This window comes from Salvelinus namaycush, chromosome 20 (assembly GCF_016432855.1).
Source record: "Salvelinus namaycush isolate Seneca chromosome 20, SaNama_1.0, whole genome shotgun sequence".
NCBI classification, from domain to species: Eukaryota; Metazoa; Chordata; class Actinopteri; order Salmoniformes; family Salmonidae; genus Salvelinus; species Salvelinus namaycush.
Window position 1 is genome coordinate 33,897,285 of NC_052326.1, and position 14,477 is coordinate 33,911,761.

General features: G+C 41.4%; 1 protein-coding gene across 1 annotated transcript; it reads right to left on the reverse strand.

Moving 5' to 3' along the window:
• Positions 1-9,789: 9,789 nt before the first annotated feature.
• Positions 9,790-13,714, reverse strand: LOC120064591. Its single transcript, XM_039015183.1, has 3 exons — positions 13,535-13,714; positions 11,327-11,418; positions 9,790-11,180 (listed from the first exon to the last, which is right to left on the reverse strand). The coding sequence occupies exon 3, from the start codon at positions 11,174-11,176 to the stop codon at positions 10,190-10,192; it is 987 nt and encodes a 328-aa protein (XP_038871111.1). The 5' UTR covers positions 11,177-11,180; positions 11,327-11,418; positions 13,535-13,714; the 3' UTR covers positions 9,790-10,189.
• Between the last annotated feature and the right edge of the window lie 763 nt (positions 13,715-14,477).

The window sequence follows — 14,477 nt, forward strand, 5'->3', positions numbered from 1 at the left end:
GATGCAACCGGTCAGGATGCTCTCGATGGTGCAGGTATAGAACTTTATGAGGATCTGAGGACCCATACCAAATCTTTTCAGTCTCCTGAGGGGAAAAAGGTGTTGTCGTGCCCTCTTCACGACTGTCTTGGTGTGTTTGGACCATGTTAGTTTGCTGGTGATGTGAACACGAAGGAACTTGAAGCTCTCGGCCCGCTCCACTACAGCCCCGAATTCTGCTACGAATTTGCAAACGTATGTTACGATTTCTAGCTAGGTGGCTCCCGGGAGACACAGCGGAACCCTAGGTTAGAGGCAGAGCTGTCAGGGGTGTTCTGACTACGTGCTGCACACCTGTACCTGTAACAGTAGGACTGGAGTGGTAGAGAGAGAAAAAGACAAGCAGACATTTGCATGTAAATTACAGCGATTGAATCTAAGGCCCTGTTTTGAATGTTTTTCTAAATGCACCATTAGTTCCATGCTCCCTGGAAGTACTACTCACTGATCCAACAACTGGATAGATCAGATATGCCTCGTACCTACGACTGCAGCACAGCCCTGAAAAAAATAAATAAACGTAAACCACGCCCTCTCGTATTATTGCTTTATTACTCAAGTATAAGTATTAAAAGTAAGTAAGAATTCAAACAAGGCCAACGTGTGTTTTAGATTCATAAAGGCTATTTAAATGAAGTCCTTTCCTCCTTCACAAGACTCCTTCAGATGAAACAATTCCAGCTCTGTGCTCAGGACTCGTTTTGCATGCTGTCCATCGCATCACCAAGGCAACCAGAGCTCGTGGGCAGACTGGTTGTGTCACCAGTTGCTTCTCCGAGGAGGCGGGGCTAACAGCTCAGTATACTGTGGAAGATAGCCTAGCAACTTCTTTATTTAACCTTTATTTATCTAGGCAAGTCAATTAAGAACACATTCTTATTTACAATGATGGCATAATAAGAGGCAAAAGGCCTCCTGTGGGGACAAGGGCTGGGATAAAAATACATTTAAAAAACAAGTAGGACAAAACACACATCACGACAAGAGAGACACCACAACACTCCATAAAGAGAGACATAAGACAACACAACACAAACATGGTAGCAACACAACATGGCAGCAGCACAACATAGTACAAACATTGTTAGGCACAGACAACAGCATGAAGGGCAAAAAGTTAGAGAACAATACATCACATGAAGCAGCCACAAGTTTCAGTAAGAGTCCATGATTGAGTCTTTGAATGTACAGATGGAGATAAAACTGTCCAGTTTGAGTGTTTTTTGCAGCTCCCTTGCATTACCAATTACAACAATACATTGTGTTAGTCAAGATGAAAGACTCTCCCTCTAGCTTTGGTAGCTGAGTCAGGCTAGTCTACATGGGCATAGAAGTCAAATACACACCAGAGCCTAGCCGGTCTCTGAACCACCCACACAGAGACAACAGGCCCCTCCATACAGAAAGGCCCACTGTACTGGACTACACTGCACTAAGCTAAAGCGCTGCCTTTCCTTGGTGTTTACTGCTATTCTGATACTACACATCTGCATCAGTATTGGCCGTGGTATAGTTATAACCCTTTAGTTAATGGTTATCTTGGTTACCTTGTGGCACATGTAGGAGCCTCCTTTCTTCACTCGGTCTCTGCCTGATGGTGGTCCTGTCTGTAAAAGAGAGGAGAGAAAATATCAGAACATGAAGAAGAGGAAATCCTCACAGATATGAGTGCCACATAAAATAAACGTGTTTGTGTATTATCGTCCTTAGTGTGGTGAACAGTCCACCAGTCAGATGTCCACTCCCATGCATTCCCCACCATGTTGTACAGGCCATAGCCATTAGCAGGAAATTACATCACCTGCAGGAGACAGAGCTACTAAATGGATACTTTTATATTCTAAACCAAAAAGGAGTCCCTTTGCAGACGCACATTATTGAAATGGCATTGCAACCTTTGCATGGGTATGGGAAGCATATTAAATATATCTATAGATAATTAAACACCACATACACTGAGTGTACAAAACATTAGAAGCACCTTCGTCCTGCCGTGTAGTTCTGGGCTGATCCCTCACCTTCCTCATGATCATTGATGCCTCACGAGGTGAGATCTTGCATGGAGCCCCAGACCGAGGGTGATTGACCGTCATCTTGAACTTCTTCCATTTTCTTTTTTTTTCAATTTAAAGTTTTATTAAGTTTTCAATCAACCAAACAAACACATTCCACATTCACAGATGTGACAGACTTAAAAAAAAAAAATATATATATATATATATATATATATATATAATAAAAAATATTAATAATTGTTTTATATATATATATATATACATACATATATATATATATATATATATACATACACACACACATACACACAAATAATAATTATAACAAAATTTAAAATATAGAACTTGCAGCAGCACTATCAAGGTTCTTATTAGCTATTTCCAGCCTTAGCTGAGATGACGAGCCGATGATTCGTTTTTAGATTTTACAGCACCTTACACAACACGCATCTGCTCACCTCCCCGATCCCCCCATTCACTCTGTCCAATTTGAGATATAGTTGAGTAGTGGAGACCAGAGTCTATCAAACTTGGGCTGTCTCTTGTGGAGGTCATAAGTGAGCTTTTCAAGAGGGAGAAAGTCAACAATCTGGTCAATCCACATTTTAAATGTAGGAGAGGTACTAGAGGCCCACAATAGAAGAATACATTTCTTAGCAAAGTATGTAATGGTCATGAGCAAATTTTCTCTGTCCAGGATCAAGAACAAAGTCCTGCTGGGCATTAAGAAGATAGAGACACGGGGTCATATCAAACTGTACATCTAGTATTTTCTGTGCAGCAGTATGTATAGATTGCCAAAATCTGGCAATCTCTCTACAGCTCCAAAATACATGCATATAGGTTCCACTTTCAGAGGTACATCTTTTACAGTTAGGAGAAATGTCTGTTTTCATTTTATGGAGTCTCAAGGGAGTGTAATAAAATTTGTACAAAAATGTGTAATTAGATTCTTTCATTTTTACATTAGTAGAGGAGCAGTATACCCTGTCGCACACCTCCGCCCATAACTCATCACTGATAGTCAGACCAAGGTCCTTTTCCCAGATTATTTTCAAAAGAGTAAAGGAGGAGCCTCCTTTCTCAGAAAGGAGTCTATAGATATAGGATATTTTGCCTTTAATGGATTGTGCTGTGACAAGAAGGGTTTCAACTTCATTCAACTGAGTTCTAAACCTCCTCTTGGAAGTAAGTGAGGAGATGACATGTCTAATTTGAAGATATTTTTAAAAAATGGGATCTTGGCACATTGAATTCACTGCAGAGCTCTTGAAAGGATTTCAGTGTAGTGGTCTTCTGATGAAATAGGTCTGAAAAGGTCCTGATTCCTAGAGTATGCCAAAGATTAAAGTTGGCATCCCTCAGGGCTTTTGGCAAGTCTGGGTTGCCTACTATAGGCGAGTGAGAACATATTTGGGAGGAGATGCCCAGGTATTTCTTACAGTCCCTCCACGCTAGTAGGGTGCTGTAAATCACAAATGTTTTGGCTATGTTGCCCACTTCACTAAAGTTATTAATGAATATAGTTGAGCTTAGTGGCAATGAACCACAGGATTGGGCTTCTATCTGGATCCACGTTGACTCTTGTCTGTTTGTGATCCATGTTAGCATGTTGCGGATTTGGGCAGACCAGTAGTACAATTGAAGGGAGGGAAGGGCAAGACCACCCTTAGATTCAGGTTTCGATAGAGTGGAGAGCTTGATCCTAGGTTTTTTATTGCCCCATATAAATTTGGTGATGCTTTGGTTAATTGTTTTGAAAAAGGAAGCTGGGAGATAGCATGGGAGCATCTGAAATAAATAGTTCAGTCTAGGGAGGATGTTCATACGGATTACATTAATTCTTCCTACTAAGCTAATTGGGAGGGAGATCCAGGTTTGGAGGTTGTTCTTGATTCGATCCAGGAGTGGAAGATAATTCTCCTTGAAAAGCCTATTCAGATCTGGTGTTATGAATATCCCAAGGTATTGAAACCCCTGTGTCTTCCATTGGAATGGGCATAGTGTCTTCATAGAACTGGTGAGTGTAATATTGAGAGGGCAGACAGTGGATTTGTTAAAATTAATCTTATAACCTGAAAACGTGCCATACTGAGCAATTGTGTCTAAAATGGGAGGAAGGGATTTCTCAGGGTTGGATATGTAGAGCAAGACATCATCCGTGTAAAGCGAAATCTTGTGCTGCAGGCCGCCTGCAGGAACACCTATAATACTTGGATTGCTCCTTATCAACTCTGCCAGAGGCTCCGCCCCCAACAAGTAGAGCAGGGGGGACAGCGAGCACCCTTGTCTTGTGCCCCGTCCCAAAGGGAATCTGTCAGAGTTCAGTCCGTTAGTAGTCACCATGGCATTTGGATGAGAGTATAGTGATTTGATCCATTTAATAAAGTTTGGGCCCATATTGAACTTTTCTAAGACTGAGAACAGAAAGCTCCACTCCATCCTGTCGAACGCCTTCTCAGCATCCAGTGAAGCCAGCAGGACAGGGGTCTTCTGTGCGTTTACTTGATCAATAATATCAAAAAGACGGCGAATGTTATCAGAAGAGTATCTGTCTCTAATAAATCCAGTTTGGTCCGCTTTTATTATTTTGAGAAGAAGAGTGTTTAGTCTTTTGGCGAGCAATTTGGTAATTATTTTGTAGTCGAAATCCAACAAGCTTATGGGACGGAAGGAGGAGCAGGATAGGGGGTCCTTGTCTTTTTTGAGCAACACTGTAATGCGAGCTGTGTGCATTGAGTCTGGGAGAACTCCGTTTTTGCAAAAATCCTCCAGCATTGGCATGAAAATAGGGCTAAGCTGGGGCCAAAAAGCTTTGTAGAACTCTCTGGGGAATCCATCTGGGCCTGGGGACTTGTTAGGTGGCATGGAGGTAATCGCCTCCAGGATCTCCTCAGGAGTGAAGGGGGAGTTGAGATCTTCTTGGTCGGTCTCTGATAGTTTAGGTAGCGAGATTCCCTCTAGGAAGGAGTGGAGTTCTGCCTCCGTGTGTTTTCTCTCAGAGGTATATAGTTTGCAGTAAAAATCATGAAAAGTTAAATTTATCTTTTTTGGGTCATATGTGACCTCGTCCTCTGCTGTTCGGATAGCCATAATTGTACGCTCTGACTGCTCTTTTTTTAATTGATAAGCAAGCAATCTACTAGGCCTATTGCTATACTCATGGTATTTCTGTTTAGTAAAGAAACCCTTTTTTTTTATCTCCCGAGTATAGTCCAAATTCAGTTTGGCTTTGGCTGCTTTGAGTTGACTCCAGGAGGTGCTGTCTGGGGATTGTTTATGTACTTTTTCACAGCGTTCCAGCTCCCTCTCCAGATCTAGCCTGTGTGCTTCCATTGCTTTTTTCTTAGAGGAAGCATATGCAATTAGATGACCTCTTAGTGTGGCTTTAGCAGCGTCCCACATTGTGGCTGGAGAAACAGGAGAATCTTTGTTGTCTTGTGTGTAGTTGTCTATCCATGTAGTTACCAATGTATGGAATGCTTCGTTTGATAGCATGGAGGTGTTGAATTTGCAGCTCTTTGACCTCGGGATGTTTTTTGCAGAGGTCAAAGCGGAGGTGGACAAAGGCGTGATCCGAAAGCGCTATGGGTCCGATTGTACACGTGGCCGAATTTATGAAACTCTTTGGGATAAAAATGTAATCTATACGGGAGTAGGTGTTATGGACATTAGAGTAGTATGTATAGTCCATAGATGAGCTATTAGTCTCTCTCCAGATATCTATCAGTCCCATCTCTTTAGTAAGAGAGTTCAACATCTTTGCAGTTCTAGGATTTGTGGTGGGGACTTGAGATGATTTGTCTAGGGTTGGGTTCAGGGTACAATTAAAATCTCCGGCCAACACTCCAAAGGAAACGCAATGCTCATTGAACAGGGTTATCATTTTCGACATAAAAGCAGGAGTATCTGTGTTAGGGGCGTATATGTTTAAAATAGTAATTGGTTGCCCATACAGTGACCCAGTTATCAAAATAAATCTCCCCTCCGGATCAGATATGTTTTTGTCAATTATGAATGGAACATTCTTATGGATAAGTATGGCTGTACCTCTACTGTTGGATTTGAAAGATGAGAAATACACCTGTCCCACCCAAGCTCTGCGGAGTTTGGCATGTTCAGCATCACAGAGGTGTGTCTCTTGCAATAGCGCGATGTCTGCTTTTTCCTTTTTTAGAGCACATAGTATCTTTTTCCGTTTTATTGCATGACCTAGACCATGGCAGTTCCATGTCAATAGATTTAAGGTACTAGTCATCGTCATCGAACAGTAATCGAACTTTAGTGCAAGTCATCTCTGGGTAAAGGTGGATAGTAGTTACAGCTGCGTTCACATAAAAGGAAAATAAATGGTTTACATAAAATAACAATCTCTGAACACCCCAGCCGAGTTCCCAAACAACTCGACATATCCCGTTGGATCTATTACCTCCCCGCTCAGTCACAATTCTGTGTTCCAACAACAACAACAAAAAACCGGGAACAGTTAGCAACGCACAACGTCTCCCCCTCCCCACCAAAGAAATGCCTCATCCTCTCCGCCCCGCATTGAGTAAGTGACAACGTAGCCCCCGTCCAGACCCCATTACAAATGGGAGAAAATAAAATCAATAGCCCAGCCTATATATAGTAGGCCTAGGTTATAATATGGGGCCTATCCCTCTCAGCTAAAGGAACATAAATATAGATTAGACGGCTATAATGACATTTAGCGGGGCGCGTGGGTCTTTAGATATCGGCTATATGTTGTCTTACCTCCTTTAGTAATAATAGTAATCGCATTTAGTCATTGGTCCATTTCTCATTGACCTGGGTTGTCTTTCAAAAAACGTTTTGCCTCTTCGGGAGTTTTGAAGTGTCGCAGGGCTCCTTGGTGAAGAATCCTGAGCTCGTTTGGGTATTTGAATCCCCTAAAGATGCCTCGGTCAATGGAGCATTTCTTCACCTCGTCAAACTCTCGGCGTATTCCAGCTGACAGGTCCTGGAGTAAGGTGAGTTTGGCGTTTCCCACTGTAATGGTGTTGGTTTTCGCCGCCTGTAGGACTCGTTCCTTGTCGGTGAATCTCAGGAAACGTATGGTGATTGGGCGCGGTGGTTGTCTGGCTGCTGGTGGGGGCCTCAGTGCTCGGTGAGCTCTCTCGAGTTCTATGGGCCTGTCAGTGGACAGGTGGAGCCACTCGGGAAGTTTGTCTTGCAGGTAGCGGATCAGTGGCATGTTTCCCTCTTCTTTTTCGCCCAGATTTAATAGAACACAATTATTCCTTCGCCCCCTGTTTTCCAGGTCCTCTGTTTTCTCTTCCAGCTGCTCTATTTTTTTTTAGCATATGCTATTGTTTCCATGGCGTCTGTCAATAAGTTTTCCGTGGATAGGATTCGCCCCTCTGCCTCATCCAGGCGCCCCGCGTTTATGGTTATCTTGTTGTTTATGTCAGGCAAAGCATTTTCCAGGATTGTCACCTTGCCCCCTATCGCACTGAGCTGAGCGTTAATGGCATCTAGTTTAGTGTTGAGTTCTGTACGTTGGGATCTCAGCTCAGAAAAGATGTCTTCGACAGAGTGCGAGGTTGGCATTCGTTGGGCCTCGGGGGGGAACGGGTCCTCTTGCTCCTGGCTAATGGCGCTAGCTTTTTCTGAAGCTAGCTGCTTCTTGGAGGCTTTTTCCGTCGCTAGTGCTCGAGTCCGGGTAAAAATGTCACCTGTAGTGTCGCCTTTTGTAGCCGCCATGACTTTTTGACTAAAGCTAAATGAGTTTAAACTTGAAGTGGAGGTAAGATTAGGAATTGGAAACTACTTGTGCAGAGCTCCTAGTTCATGCGGCCATCTCGTTCAGGGGTCACGTGATCTCCCTTCTTCCATTTTCTAATAATTGCACCAACAGTTGTTGCCTTCTCACCAAGCTGCTTGCCTATTGTCCTGTAGCCCATCCCAGCCTTGTGCAGGTCTACAATTTTATCCCTGATGTCCTTACACAGCTCTCTGGTCTTGGCCATTGTGGAGAGGTTGGAGTCTGTTTGATTGAGTGTGTGGACAGGTGTCTTTTATACAGGTAACAAGTTCAAACAGGTGCAATTAATACAGGTAATGAGTGGAGAACAGGAGGGCTTCTTAAAGAAAAACTAACAGGTCTGTGAGAGCCGGTTGGAAGGTGATCAAATACTTATGTCATGCAATAAAATGCAAACTAATTACTTAAAAATCATACAATGTGATTTTCTGGATTTTTGTTTTAGATTCCGTCTCTCACAGTTGAAGTGTACCTATGATAAAAATTACAGACCTCTACATGCTTTGTAAGCAGGAAAACCTGCAAAATCGGCAGTGTATCAAATACTTGTTCTCCCCACTGTATATGACACTTTTCAATCTGTTAGCATACCTTCTACAGATTCCATTAAGGCAAAATGGGAGGAAGAACTAGGGGCTGACATTTCTGTGGCAGACTGGGAAGATAGCTTGGAGTATATCCACACCTGCTCCATTAACTCCAGACATCGTCTCTTACAATTCAAGGTATTACACAGATTACACTATTCCAAAACTAAACTGCATAGGATATTTCCTGATACATCCCCTATGTGTGATACATGTCAGGCTGCACAGGGTACACTACTCCACTGCTTTGCCCTATGCTCTAACTTGTATGGTTATTGGTGTGGAATTTTTAGGATCCTCTCTGAAATTCTGGAGACTTCAATAGACCCAGACCCGCTTCTGATAATCCTGGGAGTGTCTGATTCCCTAAACGGATTAACCAACCCCCAAAAACAACTCATCTCTTACAGTCTCATTTCGGCCAAAAAAATGATCTTGTTGTTTTGGAAAAATAGGGAAGCTCCCTCTACCAAATTATGGCTCAGCGAATTGGCAAACACTATACACTTAGAAAGAATTAGATATAATCTGAACAATAAATGATCAACATTTGATCAAATCTGGCAGCCTTTCCTCTCTTACTTGGACCATTCGGCGCTGTGAATCTGTACATTTTAACGCACTCTCAATTGTAATATTTTAATCTACCTTTGGGCAGCATGTGCTGGCACCGCCACCCGAGCAGTCGGGAGGGGAATAAGGGGAAGGGATAAAGGGGGGGAAGAAGTGGGGGAGGGATAAAGGGGGGGAATAAGTGGGGGGTGACACCTACCCTCTTTCTTTCTACCTGTCCTTGTTCTGTATGTCTTGTTTTGTAATATTTGTTTTGTACCCAGAACTCTGGGTCTTTTTGTTTCTGTCTGCTCTTTTATGTTTAGATTATAATTGTATACTTGTCTTTTATACCTATACACCATTCTTGTGTGTGTTCAATAAAAAATATTTGAATGAGAAAAAATGAAAGCTGTCAGCATGGGTCCAGTGGGAGTGGTACCTGTCCAGTGATTGTTACAGTCATCTGTTTATGTGGGTTCAAGGGATTGCTGTTTGAGGACTCCCATTCCTTCGTGTACTGTATATGATCAATTATAATATTCTGATCAGAGGTGAGCTCATACATTTTAGTGTAACATTTTCTGAAAGCAAAGCTGAAATAAGCAACAAGAAAATAAAACATTTGTTGGTTGTTAAAAAATAGTTGTCATTGCTGACATATTAAACCACACTATCTTCAAATACTAAACCCTTTAGAGAAATGTTTGTAGGCATTATCATGATCTTTGTCGGGATGATGGAAATTGAAGCAGGCCGTTTAAATGAAATCTCTTGTAGCAGGTCACAATAAAACCAGGCAACGATTGTGTCGTCATTCTTGGAATTTATTGCCAAAGCAGACAAAGTATTTTTTTTTAGATGCATCATCACTTTATCCAGGGATAGGTTGGAAAGGAAATTACAACAATGTTTAGAAAAAAAGATGATTTAAAAAAAAAAAAGGTACTAGAGCCTACATTAACATAATCACTGGGGACACTCGAGTGCTATGGAAAAAGGCTACAGAACTATGACACAACACCATTTCATGATGATGCACAATTTGTTGAAACTGTTGGTTAACTACATTATTGGTATAAATCTTATATGACAAAAGATGACTGAAAAAAATGTGACAGCATCAAGTTAAAACACCACACCTGTTGATTGAATTCAGTTCCCTAATCATAGACTTTTTGAATAAGCTACTGGAGGGAAAAAGACAAACTTCAACAGTTGGTTTTGGAATCACATGATATGCCCTCAACTATTTCATCAGCTGTGGCGAGGGGTACGAGACACTTTCCACATGGACATGTACCCACACACTCGTGCCCTTTTCTGCGACATTTCACTCCAATAAACATTTCATCGGCATCACAAGTAGTAAGGTTTTTGATCACAATCTCCATGTCAAAATGTAGGGCCTGACCTTCAGGCAGGTGGAACGCCAGGGTCACATGGTCCCACATGTACCATGCATTCCCCCCGCCTTCTGTTCCTACATTTTGGTTAACTTCATCTATGGCTAACCCAAAGACATGGGTTTTAGACATGGCTTGTGCACGCCAGACAATGTTGCCCCTCATGTAAGCACAGACATCATCATCACTACCATCACCAAGAACTGGGTACTTCTCAAATTCCTTATCATCTGGACTGTGAACAAGCACTGTGTACATGATCTCTTGTTTGTAGACTACAGTCTCATACACTCTCAGGACAGGCTGTTTTCCATCACAGATCTGCTGACTGTACATCATCAGGAGATCAGACAGACTGAAAGTGAACCTGAAGTTCCCAAAGCGTGATGCCTTCCTGAAGGCAGGTGAGGTGGTGAACTTGCTGAGGAAGGGTTGCTGCATCTGCCTCTGCTCAGGTGTTCTGTCAGGGAAGATCTTCTCCAGGTAACGGCGTTCTGCTGCAATGACATCGTCATCATCCACAGGAAGATTGCACCACAGGAAACTCTTCTCACCCCCCTTAAATCCACCTGATTTCAAGATTCCATCAAGGCCTCCTTTTGTAGTGACATGGGCAACTTTGGACAGATGGAACTCTGGTGCTTCTGGGTATGGTGCAATGTCTTTTGATAGGTATCTATCTATTCCTCGGTCTTCTAAAAGGGTCCTCTCTTGTTTCAATGTGGCGATATTCTTATGTTTTCGACTGGAAAAGTTCTCCTTTACACCTCTGTCATTATAACGCACCCTCATTTCCCTAAGATAAAAATAAAACATTTAAAATGTTGGTTAAACAGACATGCAATTCTGCTCTCCGCACCTATTTAGTAGGCTACAAATAATGTATATTTCTTTGCACACACACACACACTAGATTTGAATTGTTACCGTGATACAATCTACCTTTTTGTTCCAAGTTTGGACAGCTGCTTGATGGAAGATCTGCGGTCTGGTAGATGTAGATAGCTCTTGTCAATCCACAATGAGTGAATAACCTGTACAGTAGTTCAATCAGACATTCATTAAAAGTATCTGAACAACAGTTTGTATCCAAGAGCACTGTTAAAGTGGCTCTCCCAATTAACTGGAACCAATTAGCCTTCTTTTTTTAAAAGTTGTCAGGAGGGTTTTACTAACATCCATCCCTGACTTGGAAAAATAAATAACATGTTAAGTCCCCCTTACTTACAGATTAATATCATCATCTGAACTACACTTTTAGGTTGGATGAACTATAACATGGATATTGGTGCAACTATAAAGGTAATTTTGACTGTTTAAATAGTGTACAGTACATACAGTGCCTTGCAAAAAGTATTCATCCCCCTTGGCGTTTTTCCTATTTTGTTGCATAACAACCTGTAATTTAAATGTATTTTTATTTGGATTTCATGTAATGGACATACACAAAATAGTCAAAATTGGTGAAGTGAAATGAAAAAAAATGACTTGTTTAAAAAAAATTACGGAAAAGTGGTGCGTGCATATGTATTCACCTTTTTGCTATGAAGCCCCTAAATAAGATCTGATGCAACCAATTACCTTCAGAAGTCACATAATTAGTTAAATAAAGTCCACCTGCGTGCAATCTAAGTATCACATGATCTGTCACATGATCTCATTATATACACCTGTTCTGAAAGGCTCCAGAGTCTGCAACACCACTAAGCAACGGGCACCACCAAGCAAACGGCACCATGAAGACCAAGGAGCTCTCCAAACAGGTCAGGGTTGTGGAAAAGTACAGATCCACGGAGCACCATTAAATCCATTATTAAAAAATGTAAAGATTATGGCACCACAACAAACCTGCCAAGAGAGGGCCACCCACCAAAACTCACAGACCAGGCAATGAGGGCATTAATCAGAGAGGCAACAAAGATACCAAAGATAACCCTGAAGGAGCTGCAAAGCTCCACAGCGGAGATTGGAGTATCTGTCCATAGGACCACTTTAAGCCGTACACTCCACAGAGCTGGGCTTTACGGAAGAGTGGCCAGAAAAAAAGCCATTGCTTAAAGAAAAAATAAGAAAACACGTTTGGTGTTCGCCAAAAGACATGTGGGAGACTCCACAAACATATGGAAGAAGGTACTCTGGTCAGATGAGACAAAAATCAAGGAAAACTATGTCTGGCGCAAACCCAACACCTCTCATCACCCGAGAACAGCATCCCCACAGTGAAGCATGGTGGTGGCAGCATCATGCTGTGGGGATGTTTTTCATCTGCAGGGACTGAGAAACTGGTCAGAATTGAAGGAATGATGGATGACGCTAAATAAAGGGAAATACTTTAGGGAAACCTGTTTCAGTCTTCCAGAGATTTGAGACTGGGATGGAGGTTCACCTTCCAGCAGGACAATGACCCTAAGCATACTGCTAAAGCAACACTCGAGTGGTTTAAGGGGAAACATTTAAATGTCTTGGAATGGCCTAGTCAAAGCCCAGACCTCAATCCAATTGAGAATCTGTGGTATGACTTAAAGATTGCTGTACACCAGCAGAACCCATCCAACTTGAAGGAGCTGGAGCAGATTTGCCTTGAAGAATGGGCAAAAATCCCCGTGGCTAGATGTACCAAGCTTATAGAGACATACCCCAAGAGATTTGCAACTGTAATTGCTGCAAAAGGTGGCTCTACAAAGTATTGACTTTGGGGGGTGAATAGTTATGCACTCTCAAGTTTTCCGTTTTTTTGTCTTATTTCTTGTTTGTTTCACAATAAAAATATTCTTCATCTTCAAAGTGGTAGGCACTTTATTCCAGGTTGTAAGGCAACAAAATAGGAAAAATGCCCCCTTACTTTCAGATTGATATCATCATCTGAACTACATTTTTTAGGTTGGATGAACTATAATATGGATTTTGGTTAAACTATAAAGGTAATTTTGACTGTTTCAAAAGTGTACAGTACATATGTTATTATTGTACTAAAGTTACAGACTCATACCATATTCCATGACATAAGCTAATTATAATTTACATATGTACAAATAGCCACCAAATATGTGATTACCTAATGAAATTATGTACTGTAAGTATGTGTAATTAAATCACATTTTTGTCTAATGAAATGTAATTATTTCTTTAACATAACCTACAATAACTTACTTTGTTTGTAGGTTATGTTAAAGCCTTCAGTTGATGTCTCCCCACTGTATGGCAGCTCCTTGATGAAATGTCCCAATCATGTGTTTGTATCTATACATACTGACTCTGATCCTTAAGGCTGTGTTTAGACTGGCAGCCCATTTCTGATCTTTTTTCCACTAGTTGGTCTTCTGACCAATAACGTCAGACCTTTTCACATCAGATCTTTTTCAGAGCTGATCTGATTGGTCAAAAGACCAATAAGTGAAAAACTATATCAGAATTAGGCTGTCTGTGTAAACGAAGCCTTTGTGTAACTGAAGCCTTTAGCCACACCCTATGTAGGAAATCTAGTTTCATTTCTTGAGAACTGAATGACTATCAGGTTAATAAGTAGCCTGAACAGCCGCTAGTGGTTGCTGTTTGCCTGTGTTTTGAAGGTCCTAACTTGTTTACCATGGTGAGCTGTCTCTTTGTAGATAGCACTTTACAATATGTAATTCTCAGGTTCTTACTGAGACATTTCATAGTAAAATGGTAAATGGATGTTGTTTCCATTGCATCTATTGAAATAAGCAGCAGATGTTTACCAATTGGGTATGAATTCTTTGAAGTAAGTACCAGAAAGTATCCACAGGTAAAAACAGTGGAAACAGTACTGTAAAATAAGGTGCTACATTTATGTTTTTATTAAGGTGGCAAGATGCTCATGTGGACCTGCACAAGAATAATGTCAGACCTTTTCACATCAGATGTTTTTCAGAGCTGATCTGAAAGTGAAAACATTTATTAGAATTGGGCTGTGTGTAAACAAAGCTTTTAGCCACACCCTACATAGGAAATCTAGTTTCATTTCTTGAACTGAATGAAGATCAGGATAATAAGTAGCCTGAACAGCCGCGAGTGATTGCTGTTTATCTGTCTTTTGAAGGTCCTAAATCATGGTGAGCTGTCTCTTTGCATC